Source organism: Trematomus bernacchii, unplaced genomic scaffold (assembly GCF_902827165.1).
Source record: "Trematomus bernacchii unplaced genomic scaffold, fTreBer1.1, whole genome shotgun sequence".
Lineage (NCBI taxonomy): Eukaryota > Metazoa > Chordata > Actinopteri > Perciformes > Nototheniidae > Trematomus > Trematomus bernacchii.
In genome coordinates this window covers 2,363,147-2,386,714 of record NW_022988098.1, presented here as the reverse complement: position 1 = coordinate 2,386,714, position 23,568 = coordinate 2,363,147, and the positions used below count along the sequence as shown (strand labels likewise).

The window sequence follows — 23,568 nt, the reverse complement described above, 5'->3', positions numbered from 1 at the left end:
ATTACACTGATAGAAACTGTGATATTGTCCATACAATGTTGTGAATTGAGTCTGTTTGCCCTTGGGTACAAGTTGTTGGAACATTCATGGTGTAAGCACCAGCATATTTGGAGATCAATTGTATGAAGGATTATTTCTGGGTTGGACTTTTTGTAGCCTAACCTATTTTTAAACAGTTTTAAAAAGGCCTGAAACAACGTAGTCTGTTGCATCTCCATCGATGAGGCCTGTTCCGTTACTGTGAACGAACCAGCAAGGAACATTTTCTCCATTCTTCACATCCTTCCTGAAGTCTCTCTGCCAGCCTCTGTGGACAGAAATGTACACCAAATGATATCTTAACTGCATGTACAAAGCAACATCGATGTATTCATTTTAAAACACTCATTGAATGCTGACTCTCCCCCACTGAGATGAGGCATGTGTTAATGCATGCAGCGTACCTGGTCACATTGAGCTCCCGGCCTTTCACATACATGGTGGCGTCCGGTTTCTCTGGGACTTCACCCGGACGCAGCTCGGACACCTCATATTCAATCCCATGGTAGAACTGACCTGCAAGACAAATCACCATTTCAAGTAAATATAATTTAAAAATAAACGTATTTTGGCCCTGTATCCCACCCCCCACAAAAACAAAAACCCACAAGAGGTGGGAGAGTCCAAAACAGTGAAGTCATTTGATAAACTGTACCAATTTAAGCCACTTTAATGTCTTTCACTGACCTTTTTATATTCTATGATATTCTTCCGGTTGCAGGATAAGGTACAATTCTACCTGAGCTGGCACTGCAATGTGCAACCTTTACATTTTGATAATTATTATGCATGTGCACCATATTACATTACATTACATGTTACTGTTAGACGTTTTTATCCAAAGCGACTTATGGCGCGTTTCCACTACAGCGCGGAGCACGGTTTAAGAGGGCTGTGACGTCAGCGGCCCGTTTTTGGTTGCGTTTCCACTTGGCCTAGTACCGGCCGGCGGGTCCTAATTCACAGTTTTTCTGGCCTCATAAAATCGTGGGTCTAGGGCAGCGGTTTTCAAAGTGTGAGGCGCGCCTCCCCTGGGGGGCGCCAGAGAGCTTCAGGGGAGGCGCAGCGTGAGAAAAAAAATAACGAGAAAAGATGAGAAAAGTGACACTTGCCCACTTTTGGCTGTCTGTGGAGACCGAGTTCCCCCACTTCGCCAAAAAGGCTGTAAAAGTGCTCATTCCCTTCATCTCCACCTACCTGTGTGAGTGCGGGTTTTCCGCATGGACTTTGATCAAAATCAAGTGCAGAGTATGATCTGCGTTTATTCCTGTGTGCATCAAAGACGCAGACTAAAGTAGGGATGAGTGTAATAAGGAGGCAAAATTGACGTTCAGTGTGTTGCCGGGAACATATAAGGATTTATCCACGATGTTGAAAATGTTAAAAATGTTTTAAAAATATGTGTTGAGAACACGGCGTGCGAAAATATACGGGTCGTGCTGCAGCTAGATTTGCCTGTCCTCTGTAAGAAGGTGTCGGCGACTGACATGCAAGGAAGAACGGCTGTCCACAGGCTGTTCCAACTTTAACAACTTTATTAACTTCCAGGGTAGTGAATTGAATATGCTATTGTAATTGGGTGTGTGGTATATTTTCGTGCACGGACACGCATGTTCCACAACACACAAACTGAACAACACTCAATTGTCCGATCGCTACCAGTGTCCTTGCGATCTTGTTATAACGATAACAACAAAGTGCACGTTATTACTGATGCAATATGGTTGAGACCATTTGGGCTTATTCTAGAGGGGTGCAAGGAATAGTCCAAGTAGTGGGGGAGTTGTATACAATATGTTTAAAACATAAAGATAAAAAGGTTTAAAAAAGTTATTGTTTAATGTTTTAAGGAGGTGACGCTACTCAGCCAATCAAATCGGTGCAGTCAGTGAGCCAGCACGATAGATTCAAACACACACACAGAGACGAGACAAGAGGAGAGAAACAGTCTTCATTTTATCTTACTGGACCTCTTTGAAATGCAATTGAATACCCCTGCATTATAGCAACAACAACAATGATAATAATAATAATAATAGCAATAATAATTGGGAGGGGGGGGGGGCGCGGCTGTTCTTATGTTCTCTGAGGGGAGGCTCACCTTCCCACACTTTGAAAACCCCTGGTCTAGGGGGTTTGAACCTGTGCTCTCCTGATGCGAACACCAACGCAATAGTCCACTGCGCCACATGTTTACCATATCAGACCAATCATAAAACACAGCGACACATATTCTGGAAACGTATCCATGGGCTGACTGATTTTATTGGTGTCAATTTATCTTATCATTATCTTTTTTATATTTTGTCTGCTCTGAGGAGAAACCAAAGTATGTTCAGAAATGCAATACCCATCACTTATCTTGACCTGGTATTAAACTATAAACCATGCATCTATTCTCTGATGTGTGTCATGTTGTACCTAACAGGCCGTGAACGACAGGGGACAGGAGGTGGCTGTCCAGGGTGTAGAAACCCAAGTAGTCCCGATGGTACGGATGCTTTGCCCACACTTTGTGGAGCAGGACGACAAACTTGACCGAATCCTTTAGAGTCACCGTTAGGCTGCGATCCTTGGTCAAGAGAAGATCCACACTGGAGGAGAAATAAGAGGAGGAAGTTGCCAGTTATTCCTCCTAAACTGGATGGTATACTTCATTTAACTCATGTAGGAGGATAGTTCTCTTTCACTGAAGGAGAACACCATGTGATGGTGCAGACTCTTACTTGGTTCCTTTGACAGAAGCATTATCGGACCACAGCAGTTTGACCTGTTTGCCGTCCTGGAGCACCACGATGTCCTGAGTGCTCACCTCCAGCCTCACCCCCAGAGACTGGTGGACGATGCCAAAACGCCAAAAGTAGGTGTTAATTTGACCATCAGGGCGAATCATCTTGTCTCCGATGGTCTCACCATTGACCAAAATACCTGAGGAAAAAATGTGGATTGAAGCACTTGTTTCTCAAATGCACAGAGTTACTGCAACATATATGAAAAGAAGGTCTACAGAGAATATTTCAAGTAATGGTGTTTAAAAGTCATGATGATTATCAGGACTTAGGGCGGACCTGGTATTGGGTCTCTGACCAGGTTGAAAATGGTTCCTGGTTTGTCGTTAATGTTGAAGCACAGCGCGTCGTCCCTTTCAGGAAGCTCAATCAAGAAATGAGGATCTCCATCCACTGTAGGGAACAACAGAGTTTAAAGATACCAGTAATGAACAAAAAGGATAGTTTACAGCTATGCTAGCAGCTACAGCTATGCTAGCAGCTCTGTGAGGCTGTACAAAGGCACAGCAGTGCATTGAGCTAAATGCTAACAGCTGCATGCTAACATGGTCACAATCACAATACTACCCTGCTGAAAAAACCAGCATAGACCAGCTTAAGATGGTTGCTGGTTTTAGCTGGTTTTAGCTGGTTTTAGCTGGTTTTAGCTGGTTTTAGCTGGTGTTAGGCTGGTGTTAGGCTGGTGTTAGGCTGGTTTAGTTGGCTTACCAGGCTGGACAAGCTGGCCAGGCTGTTCTTGCTGGTTCAAGACCAGCCTGGTCAGCTAAACCAGCATAGCCCAGCATGGATGTCATGCTGGTCTATGCTGGTTTTAGCTGGTCTATGCTGGTGAAGCTGGTGAAGCTGGTGAAGCTGGTCTACCAGCAGGCTTGCTAGCGAAACTGAAATAGACTAGTGATGTGTCGGTCGCGAACGAGCCGATTCTTTTGAACGGCTCTTTGGTACGAACGAGGGGAACCGAGTCGTACTTGGTGAGAGCCGTTCTTGTTATCGTTCAATCGTTGGTCCGCACTCACTGCCTGCCAAAATCCACTCTCCTTTTAAAAAGCTTGATTTTGTTCCCCAAACGTATTCTGTGAAGACCCGCCCCTACTCTGTTTGGTAGGTTTCAGCACGAGGAGTGAGATGGGGTGGGTCTTAACGGAATACGCGAGAGAGAAGTCATACCAAGTGGTACAGGACAGGTAGACAACGTGTTTTTCGGATGGAAAATGAGCCAAACGCGAAAACGCAGCAGCATTTGGATTCACTTCAACCAAAACCCAGTCAGTGATAAAGCGCACCATTTGTAAAGGCAAAATATCCTTTAAAGCAGGATCAACAAATAATCTCCATCGCCACTTAAAAACACAGTATCTAATATTAAGAGTTGCATGAATTTCATTCAAGGCAAGGCAACTTTATTTACTTAACACATACAGAGGGTAAATTCAAAGTACATTCACTGACATGATGACATGGATATGGCGCCACCTTGTGTCATGTTTACAATGCCGATTATTGACATTAGGTCTGGCAATACAGTCAATCATTATCCTGGTGATTATTTTGCAGATAAACCTAGTAACCTTAAAAAAACGGCTCTTTTGAACGGCTCTTTTGAACGGCTCTTTGAAAGGAACGGAGCCATAAGATCCGGCTCCCTTCAAAGAGCCATAATTCCCATCACTAAAATAGACACAGACAGACAGAGAGGGCGGGACACGGGGGAACGGCGAGACGGCAGTGGTTGAAACAAAGTGGTATGTTTTGACTGGCACTAACGGTCGAGGAGTGAAGATCAGTTGAACGTTTCTGTGACTCCGCCCAGCGGCTGCTCTTCTGAGAGGCACCGCTCTGACAGCTCTGTCTACTGGGAAACGCGCTAAAAGTTCTTCTGGAGGTAAGCAACACTACACAATTTCACCAAGTCTGAGAGTAAAAGCTTTCTCGAAGGTTCGTTTTGCTTTCTTACAACGTTACGTCAATGTTAACTTAACCTTACGTTTGCTAGGAGGCTAGCTGTCTTAGCTAACAACAGTTAGCAGCTAACGTTTTCTCCAGTTTGTGTTTCCCCTGAAAAACGTGATGCAGCTATAAGTTGTAAGTTAACTTAACGTTATCTTACAAGTTGAGAGAGTTACGTTTTGTTTAAAATCGTCAATGTAATGCCATTAGAGGTGTTGTGTTGAACATGAAGTTAGCTAACTGTAGCTCTCCACCAAAGGTTAGCATGTTAAGCTGTACTTTCTGTGGCAGCTCGCTTAATACAAAGAGGGTTTTTGTGCTTCATTGTAAACTTTTCTTACAAATGTGTGTTAATCTACCTGAAATTGTAGGGACAGTTTTTTTCTACTCAATGATACAGACCATTGTTGAGGAGATGCAAAACATACTGTAATTGAGTTGGGTCTGACATATACTTTGAGTAATGTTACTTTACTGCTAAAAAAAAGAAACATTATCAGAAAAGGATATCACCAAAGTGTGTGAGTCTGTCAGGGGATTTGATCTGTTCTCTGCATGTCGTACAGGGCCTATGTACACACTGCTCTGGTATTAATTAAAAATATAATTGGAAAATGTAAGTCTCCCGCTCTTGTCATCGTTCAGGCTTTGCATTTGAACTCCTATGACTGGTTGCGGACTTGAAGGGAATGACTTCCTGGCCTTCCTGACATCCAGGAAAATGGTGAGATTCTAATCCATTTCAATGCCAAAAGCAAGTTATTGTTTTTAACTTTTTTAATATGATTTTTTGGGGAATTTCAGTTTTATTGGACAGTAGAGATCTAATGGAAACAGTGGAGAGGGAGGAGATGATATGCAGCAAAAGGCCGAGCCGGATGGTTGCTGCTCCATGTGGAACGTGTTCTATCAGGTAAAGCACTTTGGTACCCAGTTATTTATGGTATTGAGTTTGAATTGAGCCTTTAGAAGGTATTTTCCAACATTGCATTGTAAAGACTGAAAAAACAGGCTCAGGTTAAAGCTTGACATGATTTGGTCTTTTACTTAAAGGTGGGGTAGGTAATTTTGGAGAAACCAGCTCGAGTGCGCTAGAATTTGAAAATACACAGCCGGAAAAAATCTGCCACTTCCTTACAGAGCCCCTTCTCCAACACACACGAACGCGCACATGACTAATGAGGGCACGAGATAAGTTTGTGCACAGATGGAAGGCTGACAGGCAGGTAGGCCATCCAGTTACTTTAGCCGGGCCGGCTCAGATGATTGGTCGTGCTTTTTACAGTACTACGGCTTCCACAGATGACATTCTTTTATGGATTTTTTGTCAAAGCACTTAAGATTTTCATTGCTATCGGGATGTTAAGAGCATTCCATGGAATATAACAAAAAGTGTATCTCGAGCCGGTTTCTCAAACTTATCTACCCCACCTTTAAGAGGATGTTTGTACTCCTGTCTTCTTTTATTTCCTTATCTTTCTTTCAGGTGTAACATCTAAAGGTAGGGTAGGTAAGTTTGAGAAACCGGCTAGATACACTTTTTGTTATATTCCATGGAATGCTCTTAACATCCCGATAGCAATGAATATCTTAAGTGCTTTGACAAAAAATCCATAAAAAAATGTCATCTGTGGAAGCCGTAGTACTGTAAAAAGTACGACCAATCATTTTAGCCGGTCCGGCTAAAATAACTGGATGGCCTACCTGCCTGTCAGCCTTCCATCTGTGCACAAACCTATCTCGTGCCCTCATTGGTCATGTGCGCGTTCGTGTGTGTTGGAGGAGGGGCTCTGTAAGGAAGTGGCAGATTTTCTCCGGTTGTGTATTTTCAAATTCTAGCAAATTACCTACCCTACCTTTAATGCTTTACTGCTGTTCAATAAACCCTATATATATACATACATCCATCAGCAATCAATAAAACAAATCATCCAACACAAAATAGAAGAAATCTATTTATTTTTATACAACAGCATCTATTGGGACTGCGCATTGATGTCATCAAGAGCCATTGAGTCTACCTTTTGTAGTCGGCCTATCAGAATGTTTATAATTTCTTTGTCTCTTAACATTCCTATAATCATTTGTTTTTTTATTGTTGGTATTGTTTTGTTCTTTATTTTTGTTGGGAGAATCACTTTGCAATTGTGTAAGTGCTATAAATAGTTATACTAATATTATTGTTGTTACCATCATTACTATTATTAAAAATGTTTTCTTTGTTTTCTTTATTCATCGCTGCAGAAAGGATCATGCCAGCCCACATCAAACACCTGATCAAGAACTTGTGAATCTTCAGGCAGAAAAGATGAAAACACCTGTTCAAAGTTCCAGTTCCCTGTACATGGAACCATGCATGTACTCTGTTCCACATGTCTTCAGTCAGTTCTGGACCCCATGACTCGGACACTGGTTCTACCAAGGCTCATTAGAGGTAAGCAGCGGTAGGAGAGTGGAGTTATCTTTGTATTTAGGCTGCAAGTCGACAAGAATAGATTGTTCAGACAAGAGGCACCATGTGTTACGCAGGTGTGGCGCTGATATAGTTTATATAATATGCGGTTGGACTTTAAAATTAAATTATTTCCGGTGCAGAGACAAACACTCGAGGTGGATGTATAAAGTACATACTGGTGTTAACAAAATATAGCGTATATCCCTCAATTTATCGACAATAAGAATGACAATACATACTTCCGGGTGTAAAGTAATATATCTATCATACTGTAGCAGGGTGTCCGCGGGTCCTTAAAAAGTATTAAAAGTTGATAAATCAATTTAGCGAAAATTAAGGCTATTAAAAAGTATTAAACGGCATTTTCCAAGGTATTACATTTTGTAGCTTGTTTTCAATAAGTATATAAATTGTCCAAAGAGGTTGTATTCTACAGTTTGCCTGAATGTAATCATTGCGTAGGTGTGTAGTGTGATTCTGTGTAGTTTATTTATGGCATCCCGTTGGGTTTGACGTCATCTGAACAGGACATTGCATTGCACGCTCACTGCTTGATAGCGCGCGAAGGTCCGTTTACGCCGGTTGTTAAACAACATCGTTATGGGGAAATGCAAGTCTGCGTCCAAATGGTTGGAAGATAAGGAGGAAGGACAATCAATACTGTATATAGTACATGTGAGGTAAAGTGTGTCGCCAATGTAACCGGTTAGAACTCCAAGTGGCGATGAGGTCTTAAAATGTATGGAAAGGGTCTTAAAAAAGGTCTTAAAAGGTATTAAACTTGACTTCAGGATTCCTGCATATACCCTGTGTAGATCCTACCCATCCACTGGAGGTAGATTCTGAAAGTAAAATATACACTTCTCACTAGAAATGTAATCATAAAGCATTATTATGGCCAAACTATCCTACAATTTAGGATTTTCCACTGAAAAAAGTGTTGGATTCAAGATTCAAAGGTTTTATTCTCATATGCTCAGCAGCTACAGTGTAGAAATGTCAATGCAATTCTTCTGACCTGAGCTCCTCCAACAATGCAACATATACAATAAAATACAAAATAAAAAGTAGTGCAAAAAGTGTATATACATTTAATATAATAGATATGATATTTACAAGAACAGAATATGAAATTAAATAATGTAAATTAAGAAAAAAATGTAATATGGTGTATTGCGTGGATAATAGACCCAATCACAGTGAATGTTCAAAACAAAATTTGATACATTTTTCTTTTTCATCTCACAGTGCACATATTTAAAGGTGGGGTAGGTAAGTTTGAGAAACCGGCTCGAGATACACTTTTTGTTATATTCCATGGAATGCTCTTAACATCCCGATAGCAATGAATATCTGAAGTGCTTTGACAAGAAATCCATAAAAAAATGTCATCTGTGGAAGCCGTAGTACTGTAAAAAGTACGACCAATCATTTTAGCCGGCCCGGCTAAAGTAACTGGATGGCCTACCTGCCTGTCAGCCTTCCATCTGTGCACAAAGTTATCTCGTGCCCTCATTGGTCATGTGCGCGTTCGTGTGTGTTGGAGCTCTGTAGGGAAGTGGCAGATTTTCTCCGGTTGTGTATTTTCAAATTACAGCGCACTCAAGCTGGTTTCTCCGAAATGACCTACCCCACCTTTAACCTCTTAAGCACGGCGGTCCCCCCATTGGACCCCTCCCACCGTTTTTTTTCCGAGATAATGTCTCAGGGCTTCTTAACATTTATGAAACTATTAATGTGTAGCACCAGATTAACGGGAAGAATCTCAGCTAACTGAAGATATGAACCATTTTTACCAAAACAAAACACAAGTCTCATAAGAAGCGTCTAAATGACCCCTGAGCGAAAAAATTCGAACGCACTGCGGCACACAATTCAAGATAAAGATACCCTTATTACTTATCGTAGCTGCACATACAATATAGCCGATTAAAGCTGAGACTCCACAGATTATATAGTTATAGTATCATCACTGAGCGATCCGAACTTGCGACAGGGGAAGCAAACACAGACATCACAACACGTACCTTTACGGAGCTTTTACGGCAGATCGTCTCACCGTAGCTGTCAATTAGGTCAAAAGACGTGTTCAATGGCATTAAAACGAAAAAAGAAATTCTACAACTGTTGATCCATAGGTTGATAATGTACCTGTGCCTTTAAAGAAATTATTTATAATCCATAATTCCATTTTTTATGTAAAAATCGGAGCAGAAAAGTTAGCTGCTAATGGTAGCCACCAGAGTGTATGCAGCTTCCGGTTTTGGTAACGCGTCACTCTCACTCCTTATTTGTTAACGTTTTGGTGTGTATATAACTTTCCCTCGATTCCATTGGCTCTAGCGGTTATAAAGAGATTTCATTCATCAAAATCGAGCAAGGGGGGCCAGAGATAGGTCAAATCCACCAAAATGACCCCAGAAGTGGGTTTTTTTGGCTAAATCTCTCTAAAAAGGTCAAATGTCACTTGTTTTGCATCAATCTTGATACAGGGTACTTATTATATGTTGTACTTTGGATTCCTAAGGGTCCAAGGGTAGTTTTCACTATAAGTAAAAAATAATTTTTGGACGGACACTATCATTTACAGTTTTTTACTATGTAAAATCTGAATTTTCTTTAAAATAAAAAACATCTATATTGATTCTGACTTTTCTACATCCAACTCACAGGTTTATCATTACTTTGAGAATAAAGATTATTAATTTAACCCTTTTAGAAGGGAAGATATGGTAATTTGTTCTGGGAATGTCATTTTCGAGCCTGAGACCTGAAAAACAGGCTCAGGGTTTAAGAGGTTAAGTAATCATAACACAAATCTAAAAGTTAATCTGTTTTTCCTTTCTCTTTTCAAGAGTGCTTCAGAGGATGGCTGAATTCACAAAACGTGGAGATGACCGAGAGGGAAAAGTTGGCCGGTTACTACATTTCACAAAAAATACAGGACCTTGTGAAAAGCGGAAAGAAACAGTTGAAGGAAACTGCTTAAAAATATGAAGTAATGGGTGTTTTGAAAATGTTTTCAAATTTGTGTTAATGTTCATTGTGTGTTATAAATGTTCTTCCTGCTTCTAATCATTTGATGTATGAGTATTTATTTACAGACAATACATTCTATACATTCTGGTACCTTTCTGGTAAGGTACTGTAGGTGCTCTGATCTGAAATGATAGATTGAGCTACTGCAATTGGGTGAGAGTGTTTCATCATCACATATGACCAGCTTAACCATCAAGCAGAGATGGAGTACTCGAGTCCTGGACTCGGACTCGAGTGCCGATTTTCGGGACTCGTGACTCGACTCGGACTCGCGCACTGATTGACGCGACTTGGACTCGTGAATTCTCGCGCACGATGACTTGGACTCGGACTCGGACTCGTGAATTATCGCGTACGCTGACTTGGACTTGGACTCGGACTCGAACACAGGTAATGATGACTCGGACTCGGACTCGACTCGGACACTCCTTGGTGACTCGGACTTGGACTCGACTCGGACACTCCTTGGTGACTCGGACTTGGACTCGGACTCGAAGAGTGGTGACTCGAGAGTGACTTGGACGCGTGAATTGGTGACTTGACTACAACACTGCCATCAAGTAATCCCAGCTAAAGTTCTACTCAAGATCATACAAGTCTGACCAGCTCATGGTGACCAGCTAGACCACTGTGACCACCAGCTTTTACCAGCTAAACCAGCTATCCCGACCAGCTAATGGTGACCAGCTAGACCACTGTGACCAAACCAGCTATCCTGACCAGCTAAAGTGTCCAAAACCCCTCTTAACCAGCAAACTAATCCAGCCTAATATTGACTGGCTGGTCAGGCTGGTTTACCAGCCTGACCAGCCTTGTTGGTCTTAGCTGGTTTTTTCAGCAGGGTAACATTTGATGTTAGATGTTAAGCAGGTGTAATGTTTAGCCATGTTGACCATTTCAGTTAAGCAAGTTAGCATGCTAATATTTTCTTGTTAACGATTAACACAATACTCAAAATAATGATAAGATATGTGTCATTGTAAGCGTAAACGTTTTGGCCTGATAGTGGCACTAAATGAAAAGTCAGCCATTAACAATGACATTATCCTCTGAGGACAATTAATGTTTGTACAGAATTTATTGTCAATTTATTTAATAGTTTTGATGATAGACTAACAGAGAGACTGACATTGCCATCCCAAGATCTGCAGCTGCCATTGCTACAAATGTACTTACCTAAATAAGTGGGTGTTGAGTGGTAAGAATTTGAAACAGGTCGGGCTGCAACATGTTGATATGGTTGATATCCTAGAGACAGTAACAAAAAAAAGTTTTAAATCAATAGCCTAGAGTGAATTCACTTAAGTCAATGAATATAAGCTATGTTATAAATACTGTCTTACCAAATCTTTCTACCTGTTGTCTTTGCTCTGCAAAAAAAACCCAGGAAGAAATATGTAAAATTCACATTTCAAACACAATGAGAAAAGACTAATAGTCAGATGTCATGTTTTTTTCTGGTTATTACCCGTCCCCTTGTGTGTTATGTAGGTTTTTATGCATGTAAACGGTCTGCAAAGTCACAAACCCTTAAAGTACACCCTGTAGCGAGTAAAACTCTAACACAGAAAAATGGAAAAATAAAAATCTCCACCTGTCTATGCTGGGGCAGCATAGACAGGTGGAGATTTTTCTTTTTCCATTTTTTTCTTCCTGAGTATAGTGACGTAACACACACACACACACTCACTCAGCCTTATCTTTTCTCAGCCGCGGCTCTGCGGATCTCCACACACAGGTCAGGCTTAGTTCCACGGTGTCTCGCTGTCTCACAGCATTCTCATCTGTTTGTCATTACTGGTGTCATTTTCTGGTTGCTAACGCCATTGTAACACATAATCACTGATGTTCCGCTGTAACGGTGGTGGACTCATCAGAACAGAGTGGGCGAGCTGACCAATCAGAGCACAGTGGGCTCATAGGGAGGGAGGGTCAGGAGCTCCAACAAGCCGTTTAGGACAGAGAGTGAATACACATACTATACAGAGATGCTGTATGAGAAACCAATGTGATTTTGGAACATTGAACAATGTAAATATATTCTAGTAGACCTCATTATGATCAGTAGAAATGGCCATGTCATGGGACCTTTAAGGTCATGTTTTGTTTGTAGCTTCCTAGCAGCCATGTGAGGTTGGCCTATCACATTTGAAACCCTCTTTTCCCCACCTTACCCTCAGTCAGTTTATCTGCAATGAAAGGGCTGTCTGGTCCATCCTCAGTGTCAGGCTTGGTGACCACCATGGAGGTGAGAGGCGTGACGAAGCTGTATTGCAGAGACATGTCCAGCGCCTTGGCAGTGGCGTTGGATTTATCCTCTGGGGTACCACTCTTGCTGCAAGAAGGAAAATATAGTAAAGTTGACACGGCATTCAGAATAGCAACATGGTAAGTGGACTGTATATATATAGCGCTTTATTCAGTCTTTACGACTCATCAAAGTGTGTTACATATACAAGTCTTTATTCACCCATGCAATCCCATTCATACTGAGGCTGTCATACAAGGTACCACCTGCTCAAGGAAGCTAACGTCACATTCACACACCGTAGTCCATGCTGTCGGGAGCAACTTCATTTATCTTGCCAAAGGTTACATCGACATCTAACTGCAAGGGCTGGGATCTAATCCAAAACCTTCCAAAAGCACTACCTCACAGACCTTGTCTCCAGTAGCTGCTGGATGGTGAGGTAGGCCCACAGATGCTCTGTGAAATCCCCAAAGATGTACTCCTCATCTGGGTACAACACGTCCCAATCCTCAGCACTGGCCTGGCCCTGCACTTTATAGTCCTCATCAAACTAGAAGCAGGAGAAATCATATTAAAAGTAATAAATAGGTAATAAACGCACAACATCTTTCCAGTGTCTCTAAATGTCCAACATTTCCTTCTCCTCACCCCCTGAGCAAACACTTCCACCATGAAGTTGTCCAGGTCGTTGTCGATCAGTCGACCTGCCACCACGATCTCTGAGCCGTTAAACAGCTGGCTGTAGTGGTTAGTCGTCAGGGAGTCCACTGCGTTCTCAGGATAACGCAGGTCCACCTCCAAGAGCAGAGGGCTGGCCACCTCCTCATAGAAACCCTGGAATAATGCGTTCACTCATTCTATTAGATGTATTTGTAGTACACCTGCTACATTTTTACTATAATCTAATCCACAACAGTGATTACATAACAGGGAAGAATGTAACGTAGCTATTTCATAACTTCACACTGTTCTATGTTATTTTATATTAAATGAGTTTACTTATCCCTGCATTTTACCTGCATCATTGTATAACTTGCACTATATTTATTGCACTATTTTACATCCTAATTTCTTTAATGTATTAAGTATATTGTATGTTGCCAACCACTACGCTGTAGCTATTTTTTATATGACAATAAAACCTTTTGAATCTTCACAAGAACTGCATTAACGGCTCAAACGTGTTTTATAGATTTGAGCCTGTAGCCTACCTGGAGTTGTACGGCTGCATCCGAACCCTCATAGATCCTGCGGGCCATTCCCTTGTTTTGTTTGCTCATCACATCCAGGAAGGAGTATTCCACATCATTTCCGAATCCAAGACAGAACAGAGACATGTTTCCTCCCATAGCAGAGTGCACATTCGTCTGGATTTTCCCAATGTCAGACTCTCCTGCAAACGTAGATAAAACATGCAGAAGTTGAATGCTGAATACAAAGAACATCAATTAAATGTGTAGAAACACAATACACAGTATATCCTATGCACACACTCTGCACGCTCACCAGCGTTTGGCATCCCATCAGTGAGTAAAATAATCATATCGATGCTCCTCTCTGGGAGTTTCTCCTCCTGCCTGTCTTTGACCAGCATGTTCACGCCTCTCAACACTGCATCGTTGATATTGGTTGCTAGAAAAAAACACAAGAAATTGTAAAAATGTAAAGTATGACGGTGAGTTTCACCATTTATGGAGTTAAGAGGACATTTAGCATATAAGCTAGTGTCATTTGTTTATTGTTGTTTTCTATTTACATCCACTGTCCACTATCCTGCTGACATATTTCATCGCTTCATCCAGGTTTTCCTTGGTTGCTTTGGTCAGTGACTCTTTCCAAGAGTCGATTGAGTTATCAAACTTGATGATGGCAAAGTGGTCGTCCTCGTGGAGGTCTTTGAGGATGGCCAGCATAGCTTCCCGTGTCTATAAAGGATTGCAACGTCAGAGGGCAAATTGTAAGCATGTGGCCATTCAAATATCAGAAAGACATTGAAATACTGAACAGTCATCCACCTGTGCCATCTTTTGTCCACTCATTGATCCACTCCTGTCAATCACAAACACTATGTTCTTTGGGACTCTGGGCAGGTCAGGGGGAGCAAAGAAGTGCACAAAGTATCCGTTCACAATCTGAAGGAGAGAATCAATAAAGAGCAGAAGTGCACTCATAAGTGAGTGACAAGGCAAGAGAAGAATTAGTATATATATATATATATATATATATATCTTATTGACTCATTTTATACCGAAACCCTGAGAGGAAAATTAGAAAAAAATCTGGTGATTGTTTTTTCAAATCAACTACTTAGTGGTGCATTGTTAAGCCTCTTAGGCTGTCAAGAAAATGTTCCTTACTTGTTTTCATAGAGAAAAAGTAACTTAAAAATGTGCCAAAAAATTAACCTACAAAAAACTTTGGGCAACAGGTCCATGCATCAGTTTTAATTTTACAATTCAGCCTTCAGACCCCCACTCAATACAGACTGTTGCAATCTTGTGCAATATAGACACTTTTTGCAATTCTACTGCACAATAATCAATGTTATGGCAAAACATACGTTATAATATCTCAACTCCTTAATATGTTCACTTAGCTTTTAGAATGTTGCTACTCTTTTTTCTATATTTAACATGTTAGCTCTTATTATTGTTTGCTTTATTTACCTGCTAATTCATTTTTACATAGAACAATATTTTTGACAGCTGACCTGAATGTCCCACTGGCTCTTTGCTCGGTTCACGTCATATGTGACGAGAAAATCTCCGTCGATGAGAGTTCCCTCACAATCTGGACACTTCCTCTGTTCCTCCATAGTTGGTGAGAAAGAGATGTGGGCCTGAAAATGGGAAAAAATACAACCAATTTAGCTTATCCCTAAATCTTTGGAAGAAGTTTGAGTAGCATCATCAGAGACAACTTCTTTCAAGGTCTGTGGTCGTACCTTATTGTCTGTGACGCATTTATCCACCAGGGGGAGCAGCTCATTGGAGAGGAAGGTTGCATGGGCATCCACATAAGAAATACCCTTAGGCTCATAGATGTTGGTGACAATCTGTCTCCACACAGGCAAACACAGAAACAGAGATAGTTTGTAAGGTAAACCACTCATTTCCTATATTTGAAATCTTAAAGAGACAGTGAAGTGAACATGAACATGGATTCACCTGAAACTCCTGGACCCGTTGTTTGGGTTTAACTCGGGTCAGAATCTCATACCGGCCCAGTTTCCTCTGAAGGAGCTCCTCGTAGGTCAGAATGAACGTCACGTTACTTTCAGCTGCGATGTTGACAGACACTGAAAACTTCTCCATCTTTCTTCCAGAAGCCCTGTAATGACCCAGACATCATAAACAGCCTATAATGTTAACCCATGTAGGATCTTCACAACAGAAATACAGTATGATCATTTGGAAATGTAATTCATACTGGGTTTGTGCAGAAGTGGACAGTACGTAAGTAGATTTATTTAAGTACTTCACTTAGGGACAGATATGAGGTACCCTGTTCATTTCCTTTTCCTGCTAGTTATACATCTAATCCACAAAACAGAGGTAAATTGTACTTTTTACTCCACTTCATTATGATATATGATAACCACATTTAGTTAAAACTTAAATTAAAACAAGCAACCAAACAGTCTATACAGTTATTAAATATGCTCCATGTATACCTGCTACAACAAACAAAAGAATGCAGCTATAATTATAATACAAATATATAATATTAATTAATCTGAAATTGGCCATTCTGCATATTGAGTACTTTTTGTCCTTAAAGTATGTTTTGATGCTAATACTTCTGTTATTACCTGAGTAACCTTTTGAATGTGGGACTATTTGTATTTTTACTTTCAGAAGAAGATCTAAGTACTTCTTCCAATGTCTGGGTTTGTTTGTATTTTTCATCTTAATTGACTCACTTCACCAGTCCAGCAGTCTGTCCAGAGGAAACAGCCGTCTCATATTGTTTCTTAGCTTTCTCTTTCTCCTTTATATCGCCAACGTACACCTGACCATCAATTTCCCTGTGAGGAAGAAAGATGGATAACAAAGTCAACTAACTGTATCATTAAGATTATCTTAAAGAGGCCCTATTATGCCATTGGTGCATGTAAATAGCCTGCAAAGACTCTCCCTCCAGAGGGAGTTTCTCTCCCACACACTCCCCCCCGGCCTGAAAGGCCTCCATTGGAGTCCTTTGTTTAATTCCATCACTATGTACCACTTGCACTTCTATTGGATGTACAACACATTGTACATGATAGGCTAAGTGGCGGGACATCTCTAAATGTCTGACCAATCACAACAGAGCTGGCCAGCAGACAAAGGGTGAAAAGAGGCGCTGCAGCACAGGCAGTATGAAACAAATAAATACTTTTTTGAACATTAAAGCACAAAATACAATTATGAAACCTGAAAATGAGCATAATAGGGTCACTTTAAGAGGGAGCGTAAGCAGGAATAAATACTGCCACAGAAATGGTCATAATGCAAGTATGAGTGGAGACAGACTGACATGCTGAAGTTGGCGATGAAGGCGGTTTTGGGCAGGTCCACCTCGAAGAAGATTTCCTGGGAGGAGTTAGCTCTGTTCAGAGCCTTGGAGGTCATGACAGTGTGGGCGAAACGAGACATCACGGTGCAGTCCAGCCTCACACTGTACACCTCCACCTGAGACAGACAGAGAGGGAGGGAGTTTAAAGTGAAGTTGAAACGCCAGTGAATAAGGAGAGCACTTCACACATAGCATTTTTTATACAGTCAATTACTCCAATACTGTTTTTTTCAGCTATGGGTCCAGACCACAGCATGACACCCTGATTGGTGCCAAAGAAAATGTTTGGAGAACATTATGTCACTGATTCCACTTTGGGAGTGTGTGTGAGTCAACCTGGGTGCTGCATGCTCTACAGGGATAGTGTTGATATTTGAAAACTAAACTCCTTTTCAGTGAGTTTAGTTTTTTATAATCATTTTTGGTTGATTGTAAGGAACATATTGAACCTATATGAGCACATTTATTGTTAATTGCCAATGCTTCCTTCAAGCTGTCGCTATGTGTAACCTGCTTGTATATTTATTTTCTAAACTCAAGTATTTCCTCTGCTTTTGATTTTGTACAGCGTCATACATTTTTTTCTTCGAGATTGTCTTCTTACATATTTGCATGCATTCATTTATAGGATAAGATAAGATAGGATAAAAGATTTACTTAATTCATCCCAAATTGGATTTTCTTTTAGGTGTTACACATGCATTAAAAATATAATAAAATATAATAATAAACACATAGAAGAAAAAAAGAATAAGAAACAATAAATATATAAATATCAGCAGTGGAAATTATATATGTCAATATAAAAAATGTAACCAGCGAGGTAGTGTGGGTGCGGTATAGTATCATTTGTAGTGGTTAGTTTGGTTATTAATAGTTTTCTTTTTTGATGTGGACATTGTGTATGTGCATGTGTTAATAAGGTTGCTAAGCCGTTGTATACCGTCTTTACAGCAGTACATGAAGTTATATTGAACTGAATATGTATCTTTATAAGTATTAGTATTAACAGAGAATCAAACATTTTCTTACCATGTCCTCATTTGTACTTCTTTTCTGGAACAAAAAAACAAACAGAGAAAAAATGTGATTATTTGGGGATTTTAGAAAATGTAAGAATGATTAATGTTAATTAAGAAAGATCCAACTTTTGCACAATGTTTTCACCATATTATGAAAGGGCTTTCTGTAAACAGTTCCTGAAAAGTACCTGCAGTGATTTGGCAGCGCCTCTTGGCTCCTGAAATACAAATATGCCAGGGTGAACCAACGTGGTGCCAGAATATAAGGACCAGTTCATCAGACATACATTATACTCATTGTCATACTTACAAATACAAAAAGAAATGAGAATGTTAGTAAAACCAAGGATTTCCAAAGTAGTAGTGTTGGTGATAAAGAGATTATTCATAAGAAAACCGATTAGTTGCAAAATGATGAACCAGCTGATAAACAATGTAATTTAAGATAAATTCAGAGTACAAAAAAGTTACTAAAAGTTACCTGCAGAGCTTCTTGGTCTCCAGAAATGACCAGAGCCCCCCGGACCAGGCCGGGCGGCCCCAGGCAGGCGCTGCCCCACAGCAGCAGCAGTCCAACACCCTGCAGTCCAGACATGACCAAACGTCCACTGAACAGCAGCTTGGCACTGCTGAGAATAAAGCTCTCTGTCCAGGGAGGGACCGTGTGTGTGTGTGTGTGTGTGTGTGTGTGTGTGTGTGTGTGTGTGTGTGTGTGTGTGTGCGTGCGTGCGTGCGTGCGTGCGTGTGCGTGTGTGTGCGTGTTGTCGGGAGTACCAACAGACCTGGGCTCAATATGCAGGAGGTTTGTCTGACACCAAACTTAAAGAGGACATCTTATGCTACTTATAACACAATAAGGTGTCGGCGTTATGGCGATTTACTCGGAAGCCAGTCCCCAACTCCGGGGACTTCCGGCCGGGGACTTCGGGTGGCAGTATACGCCGTGAAGTGGTTTGCGGCCTGCCAGTAAACCCAAAGCAGAAGAAGAAGAAGTGACGTCAGCGGCTTCATTTGCGTAATCCTCCATCAGGGAACTTATTCCGTTGTGAACGCGATCTGTACTTAGTTCCATGGGGGTACTAAGTGCTGGCACTAAGTGCTGGCACTAAGTACGGCAAAGTACTTGGTGTGAAAGCGGCTATTGACATGCACAAAAACATAACATACTACAGGAAAGGGAAAACCAAAGCATTAAAATAACTATTGTTTATTAGTGATACCAAGATAGTGTCTGCTTTACTTCCTAATACATACAAGGTACATTATGTCCAGGGGTGCACACAACTTTCTCAGTGAGGTACTCAGATGAGTACCTGGAGTCAGTGTTTGGTACTCCAACTTCTGGGCGATTGTCAACGGGGAGGGGGGGGGGGTGGTAGTGGAGTACAGAGCTTCGGAGCTACAGAGTGTGCACGTTGTGATCAGCTGTTTTAGCGCAGGGCTGCTGTACAGACCGACGTTAACAGCAGCCCTGTCTGTGCACACGGAGACCGACTCTGTCGTCCGGGGCTCTAACCGCCTTCTGGAAAAGCTTCACATGTACGTCGGTACGCAAATGCGCTTTGTGACACATGTGACGGTACGCATTTCAGATTGTTGCCGCGCATGCGTACCTGCGTACCAGTTATGTGCACCCCTGATATGTCTACTATAGTTACTATAGCAGCTAGATATCTGTGATGCTCCCTGTTATTTGTAGTAAAATAAATACATTTACTAAAATGCTGTCTAGTTTGCTTCATTCAGCCCTCACTTTTCTCCTCTTTTGCCAGTCTCTTTCCCTCAACCACTTGTTTCACTTACTGTAAGTGTGTGTTTGTGTCCTTTCACATTTACCAGCAAGCAAACAGTAGAATAGTGTAGAAAATCAGGCAAACTCTAGTATGTTTTTTTTCGAAGTTAAATCATCCACCCAAAGATTTGCCAAGGATAACGGTACAAAATGACTCAGAGCACCTTTGAGTGTCAGTAACAGATTGATTCGATTTTTTCTTTGGTCAGCATATTTATCTCGTGTAAACATATAAAAAACTATATTATTTTTACACTAAAGGCAGCTATGTGCTCTCACTGATGACGCTATATGTATTTAGCCTTATTATGCTTGCAAACATAATCTAGCACTTTATGTTGGCAAATTAAATTGGGCTGTTTTTTCGTAGAAATTAACCTCTTTTTATAATTTATTACCAAATAAAATGTAATACAGGGGATACAGGGGGAAATTATTTATTTAGGAAAAATGTTCAGTTTAAAAAAAGAAGAAATCAAATGTTTCAACATACATAAATACATTTCACAACTCCTTCAGAGCATCAGCCACATTAATCCAAGCCAAGTCTGATGCACTACACAAATAACAAAGTACAAAAACTGTTAACATAGCAGTAAAGTCAACACACCTGGCATAAAGTGAAATCATTTACCTCTCAAATCCTTCTTTATTATATTAGAAAAGCAGCATCACCATAAGAACATACAGTGTGTTTTCTTCAGTGCTCTTGTCTACTTGCTGAACACACTGGCTCCAGGAGCTTTGGCAGCAGCAGGCTTCCCCAGGGCTGTCTCCGTCCCCGTCCTCACTCCACTGAACACCGACGGAGCCGTTTTGCCCATACGCTCTGAACACAGACACACAGATATGTAAGGTCAGAAAAACAGATGTTTAAACCAGGTGACTGCAAATCAAAAAGAAAAAAATTCCACTTGGGATATCTTAAAATGAAGTATGTGAGAGGTCGAATGTCTGCAACGATCGTTTCTGTTTCAGCACTATAACATACTCTTGTCTGAATTATGATTGTTATGTCCCTACAGTAATCCCTGCCTCTTATGTCCAGGTCACATAACCTCTTTTAATAATTTCACTGAGAAATATTGTCACATTTCGTGAATGATGTCTGATTTTGGACAATGTAGCCTATACACGTTATTCTGTGACACTTTACTACCTACCAAGCAAGATTCAGAAAGCACTTTCAACTCATTGACCTGTAATGAAAGTTGGTTGTTTGTTTGGATTCTAACCAAACTCACAAATAAGATCAGTGAGACAATATTTTAGGATGAAAGGGCATTAAAGCAAACCTACAGTGGGTGGGGGTTGTGCAAGAGTAGCAAGGGTGTGTGTTGGGTGTGGATGGTGTTATCTTCTATAAGCAAGAGCTCATGTATGTGTTTGTGTGGAGTCCTAACCAGGGGTTAAATTAAGATTTGATATGTGGGGGGACTCTGTTTGAAGGTGCACGGAGGAGCCGCGGAGGAAGAGAGTGAGACACACGTTCACTAAACCGAAAAAACTATATCCGGTCACAGAGATCTGCTATTTTAAAGTGAAGTCAACACATAACCTATCGCCCTTAAATATAGTCTATATTAAGAACAGTTTTAACATATATATCGTTTTTTGTAAACATGACAAATGTGCGAGGGTGATGACGTCAGAGCATCGTCCCATGTGCCGGGGTTAGCCCATGGATGTATAATAAGAAGGGTTAGCCCCGGACAGCCCCGGCCCAATTTAACCCCGGGTCCTAACCATAGACTGTATATATAATAAAGGTCCTAATACATAATAGTTAGCACATCAGTCTTTTTACCATACTGATCCTTATTCTGACCGAGTTCTGACTGGGTTTTGAGTTTTAGATTATAGAGTAAAGAGTGGTGGTATATGCACTTTACGTACAATATGTAGCCTTTATGCAATGTCACAGTGTAGAAATATCCTTACAGTCATAGCCTACCTTCAAAACATATAGCAACAATTATAGTTTCACTAGTGGTCTATAAGGCCTAACTTACAAGGAAATTCGCCTGGTATCAACTGGTATCTTTGCAGCTAAATGTTATAGAAAACGCGTCCTTCCTACTAGATTTTAAGTTTTCGCTAATGTTCAGATTGTAAAAAAAGTAAAAAATCAATACGTCCATAAGTTAACGCATCCTTCCCTGGTGGTCTAGTGGTTAGGATTCGGCGCTCTCACCGCCGCGGCCCGGGTTCGATTCCCGGTCAGGGAACTACTGTTTTATGCCTTCTCATTTATCGACACAGGAAAGTGACAATGCTACCTTATCAGTAGTAGTAGTAGTACACAAGTTTTCAATACATACATACATTTCGAAAAATATAAATAAAGCTATAATGCAGTTATCTTGTTACAAAAGGAAATATATAAATAAATGTTGACATAATGAATAAAGGCTTTACTTAATACACAATTACATGAATAAATACGTTTTAATTTCTTCATTTCTATAACATTTGTATTCTTTTCTTCATTTCACATTTTTATTATGCATTATAATGTATAAATGTAATCATTTCAGCTTTGATTTATTTAGCATTTGATTTATTCAAATGTGTTAAATATAAAATATTTAGATTTCTGTGTTTATTTCACCGTTAATATATTTATTGATTTATTGATTACTAAATATGTTCTCTATGGAACATCTAAAAACAGAGACTCATCCACCATATCAAATGAATCAATGTTAGATAAAGTCTCTTCAGTTGTTTATAAGACAGTCAAGTTATATAATTAAACTGTCAAGAAACATATTATGTTAAGTCTACAGACCAAGCATGAATAAATAAAAGAAATGTAACTGCTGTAAAGAAAGCGCTGCAAAATATCTTTACATAAGAGAGCTTAACATCTTAACAAGGAGTTACATAATTTGTCTTGTTTTTCAGAAGAATGACAAAAGGCTTTACTCACCACACTCCGCCATGACCTCATAGGTCTTACTCTTGACCTCGCCCTTCAGTCCCAGTTTACTGCGAGCTCCTTTCAGGTCCTCCTCCTTCATCGGGGGACGCTTCTTCCTCTTCACCTCATCTGGCTGGAGTGAATTGAACAAAGGTGGTATGTTAGGAGTGAAAAGCAGGAGAGCTAAGAGTGTAAACAACCTGTCATCACACATAATGCACTGTAAATAACCAAAACACCATTATCAGACCAAACGTACCTGTGACATCTTGATTAAAGCTGGTTAAATGAATGCACAGAAGCCTCTTCAGTGTGATAGATTCGATGTTAGTTTTCTAGTGTGTGTGTGTCTACCAGCAAGCCAGACAGTATATATAGTCCTGGTCAGACCCCTACCCTCTGTCCCACTCTGTCTGTTGTCAGTGTTTATTATTAGGTGTGACGTGAAGGATCCTACAGTTGGAACGGGTCTCCCATTTTTTTACGATAAGCTTACAGGTCAACAGCTGATAATGCAGGACACAAGTGGCTGTCTGCCCCCTCCTCTCCTGGCAGAGATACCCCATCTTTTAAATGTTGTTGTGTGACTAAAAAGGGATCGCCATCTCCTCCCTGTAGCTCCTGGGACTCCGCCTGTCTATTGCTGCAACTTTATTCAAGCCTGAGGACATTGTGGATCTTGATAAAAGCATTTTCAGACAGTCAACACATGACCCAACATATTTAGGGCTTAACCAAAAAGACAGCTAAGAAA

At 40.6% G+C, this 23,568-nt stretch overlaps 2 protein-coding genes and 1 non-coding gene across 3 annotated transcripts; 1 reads left to right on the top strand and 2 right to left on the bottom strand.

Moving 5' to 3' along the window:
* Positions 1 to 139: 139 nt before the first annotated feature.
* LOC117475490 (inter-alpha-trypsin inhibitor heavy chain H3-like) lies at positions 140 to 18,723 on the bottom strand. Its single transcript, XM_034121715.1, has 22 exons — positions 18,581 to 18,723; positions 18,288 to 18,317; positions 18,110 to 18,133; positions 17,039 to 17,193; positions 16,443 to 16,547; positions 15,688 to 15,850; positions 15,465 to 15,575; positions 15,231 to 15,359; positions 14,536 to 14,652; positions 14,277 to 14,445; positions 14,027 to 14,152; positions 13,732 to 13,913; positions 13,169 to 13,354; positions 12,931 to 13,070; positions 12,444 to 12,604; positions 11,613 to 11,639; positions 11,446 to 11,517; positions 3,108 to 3,221; positions 2,766 to 2,967; positions 2,461 to 2,633; positions 444 to 555; positions 140 to 307 (listed from the first exon to the last, which is right to left on the bottom strand). Exons 1-22 carry the CDS (start codon positions 18,692 to 18,694, stop codon positions 169 to 171), a joined length of 2,751 nt encoding a protein of 916 aa, XP_033977606.1. The 5' UTR covers positions 18,695 to 18,723; the 3' UTR covers positions 140 to 168.
* Positions 18,724 to 20,312: 1,589 nt separating this feature from the next.
* On the bottom strand, positions 20,313 to 23,164 carry mustn1b (musculoskeletal, embryonic nuclear protein 1b). Its single transcript, XM_034121879.1, has 3 exons — positions 23,074 to 23,164; positions 22,824 to 22,947; positions 20,313 to 20,720 (listed from the first exon to the last, which is right to left on the bottom strand). Exons 1-3 carry the CDS (start codon positions 23,080 to 23,082, stop codon positions 20,605 to 20,607), a joined length of 249 nt encoding a protein of 82 aa, XP_033977770.1. The 5' UTR covers positions 23,083 to 23,164; the 3' UTR covers positions 20,313 to 20,604.
* trnae-cuc lies at positions 22,048 to 22,119 on the top strand. The gene has a single exon. It is a non-coding gene; the product is annotated as a tRNA-Glu (tRNA).
* Positions 23,165 to 23,568: the final 404 nt, after the last annotated feature.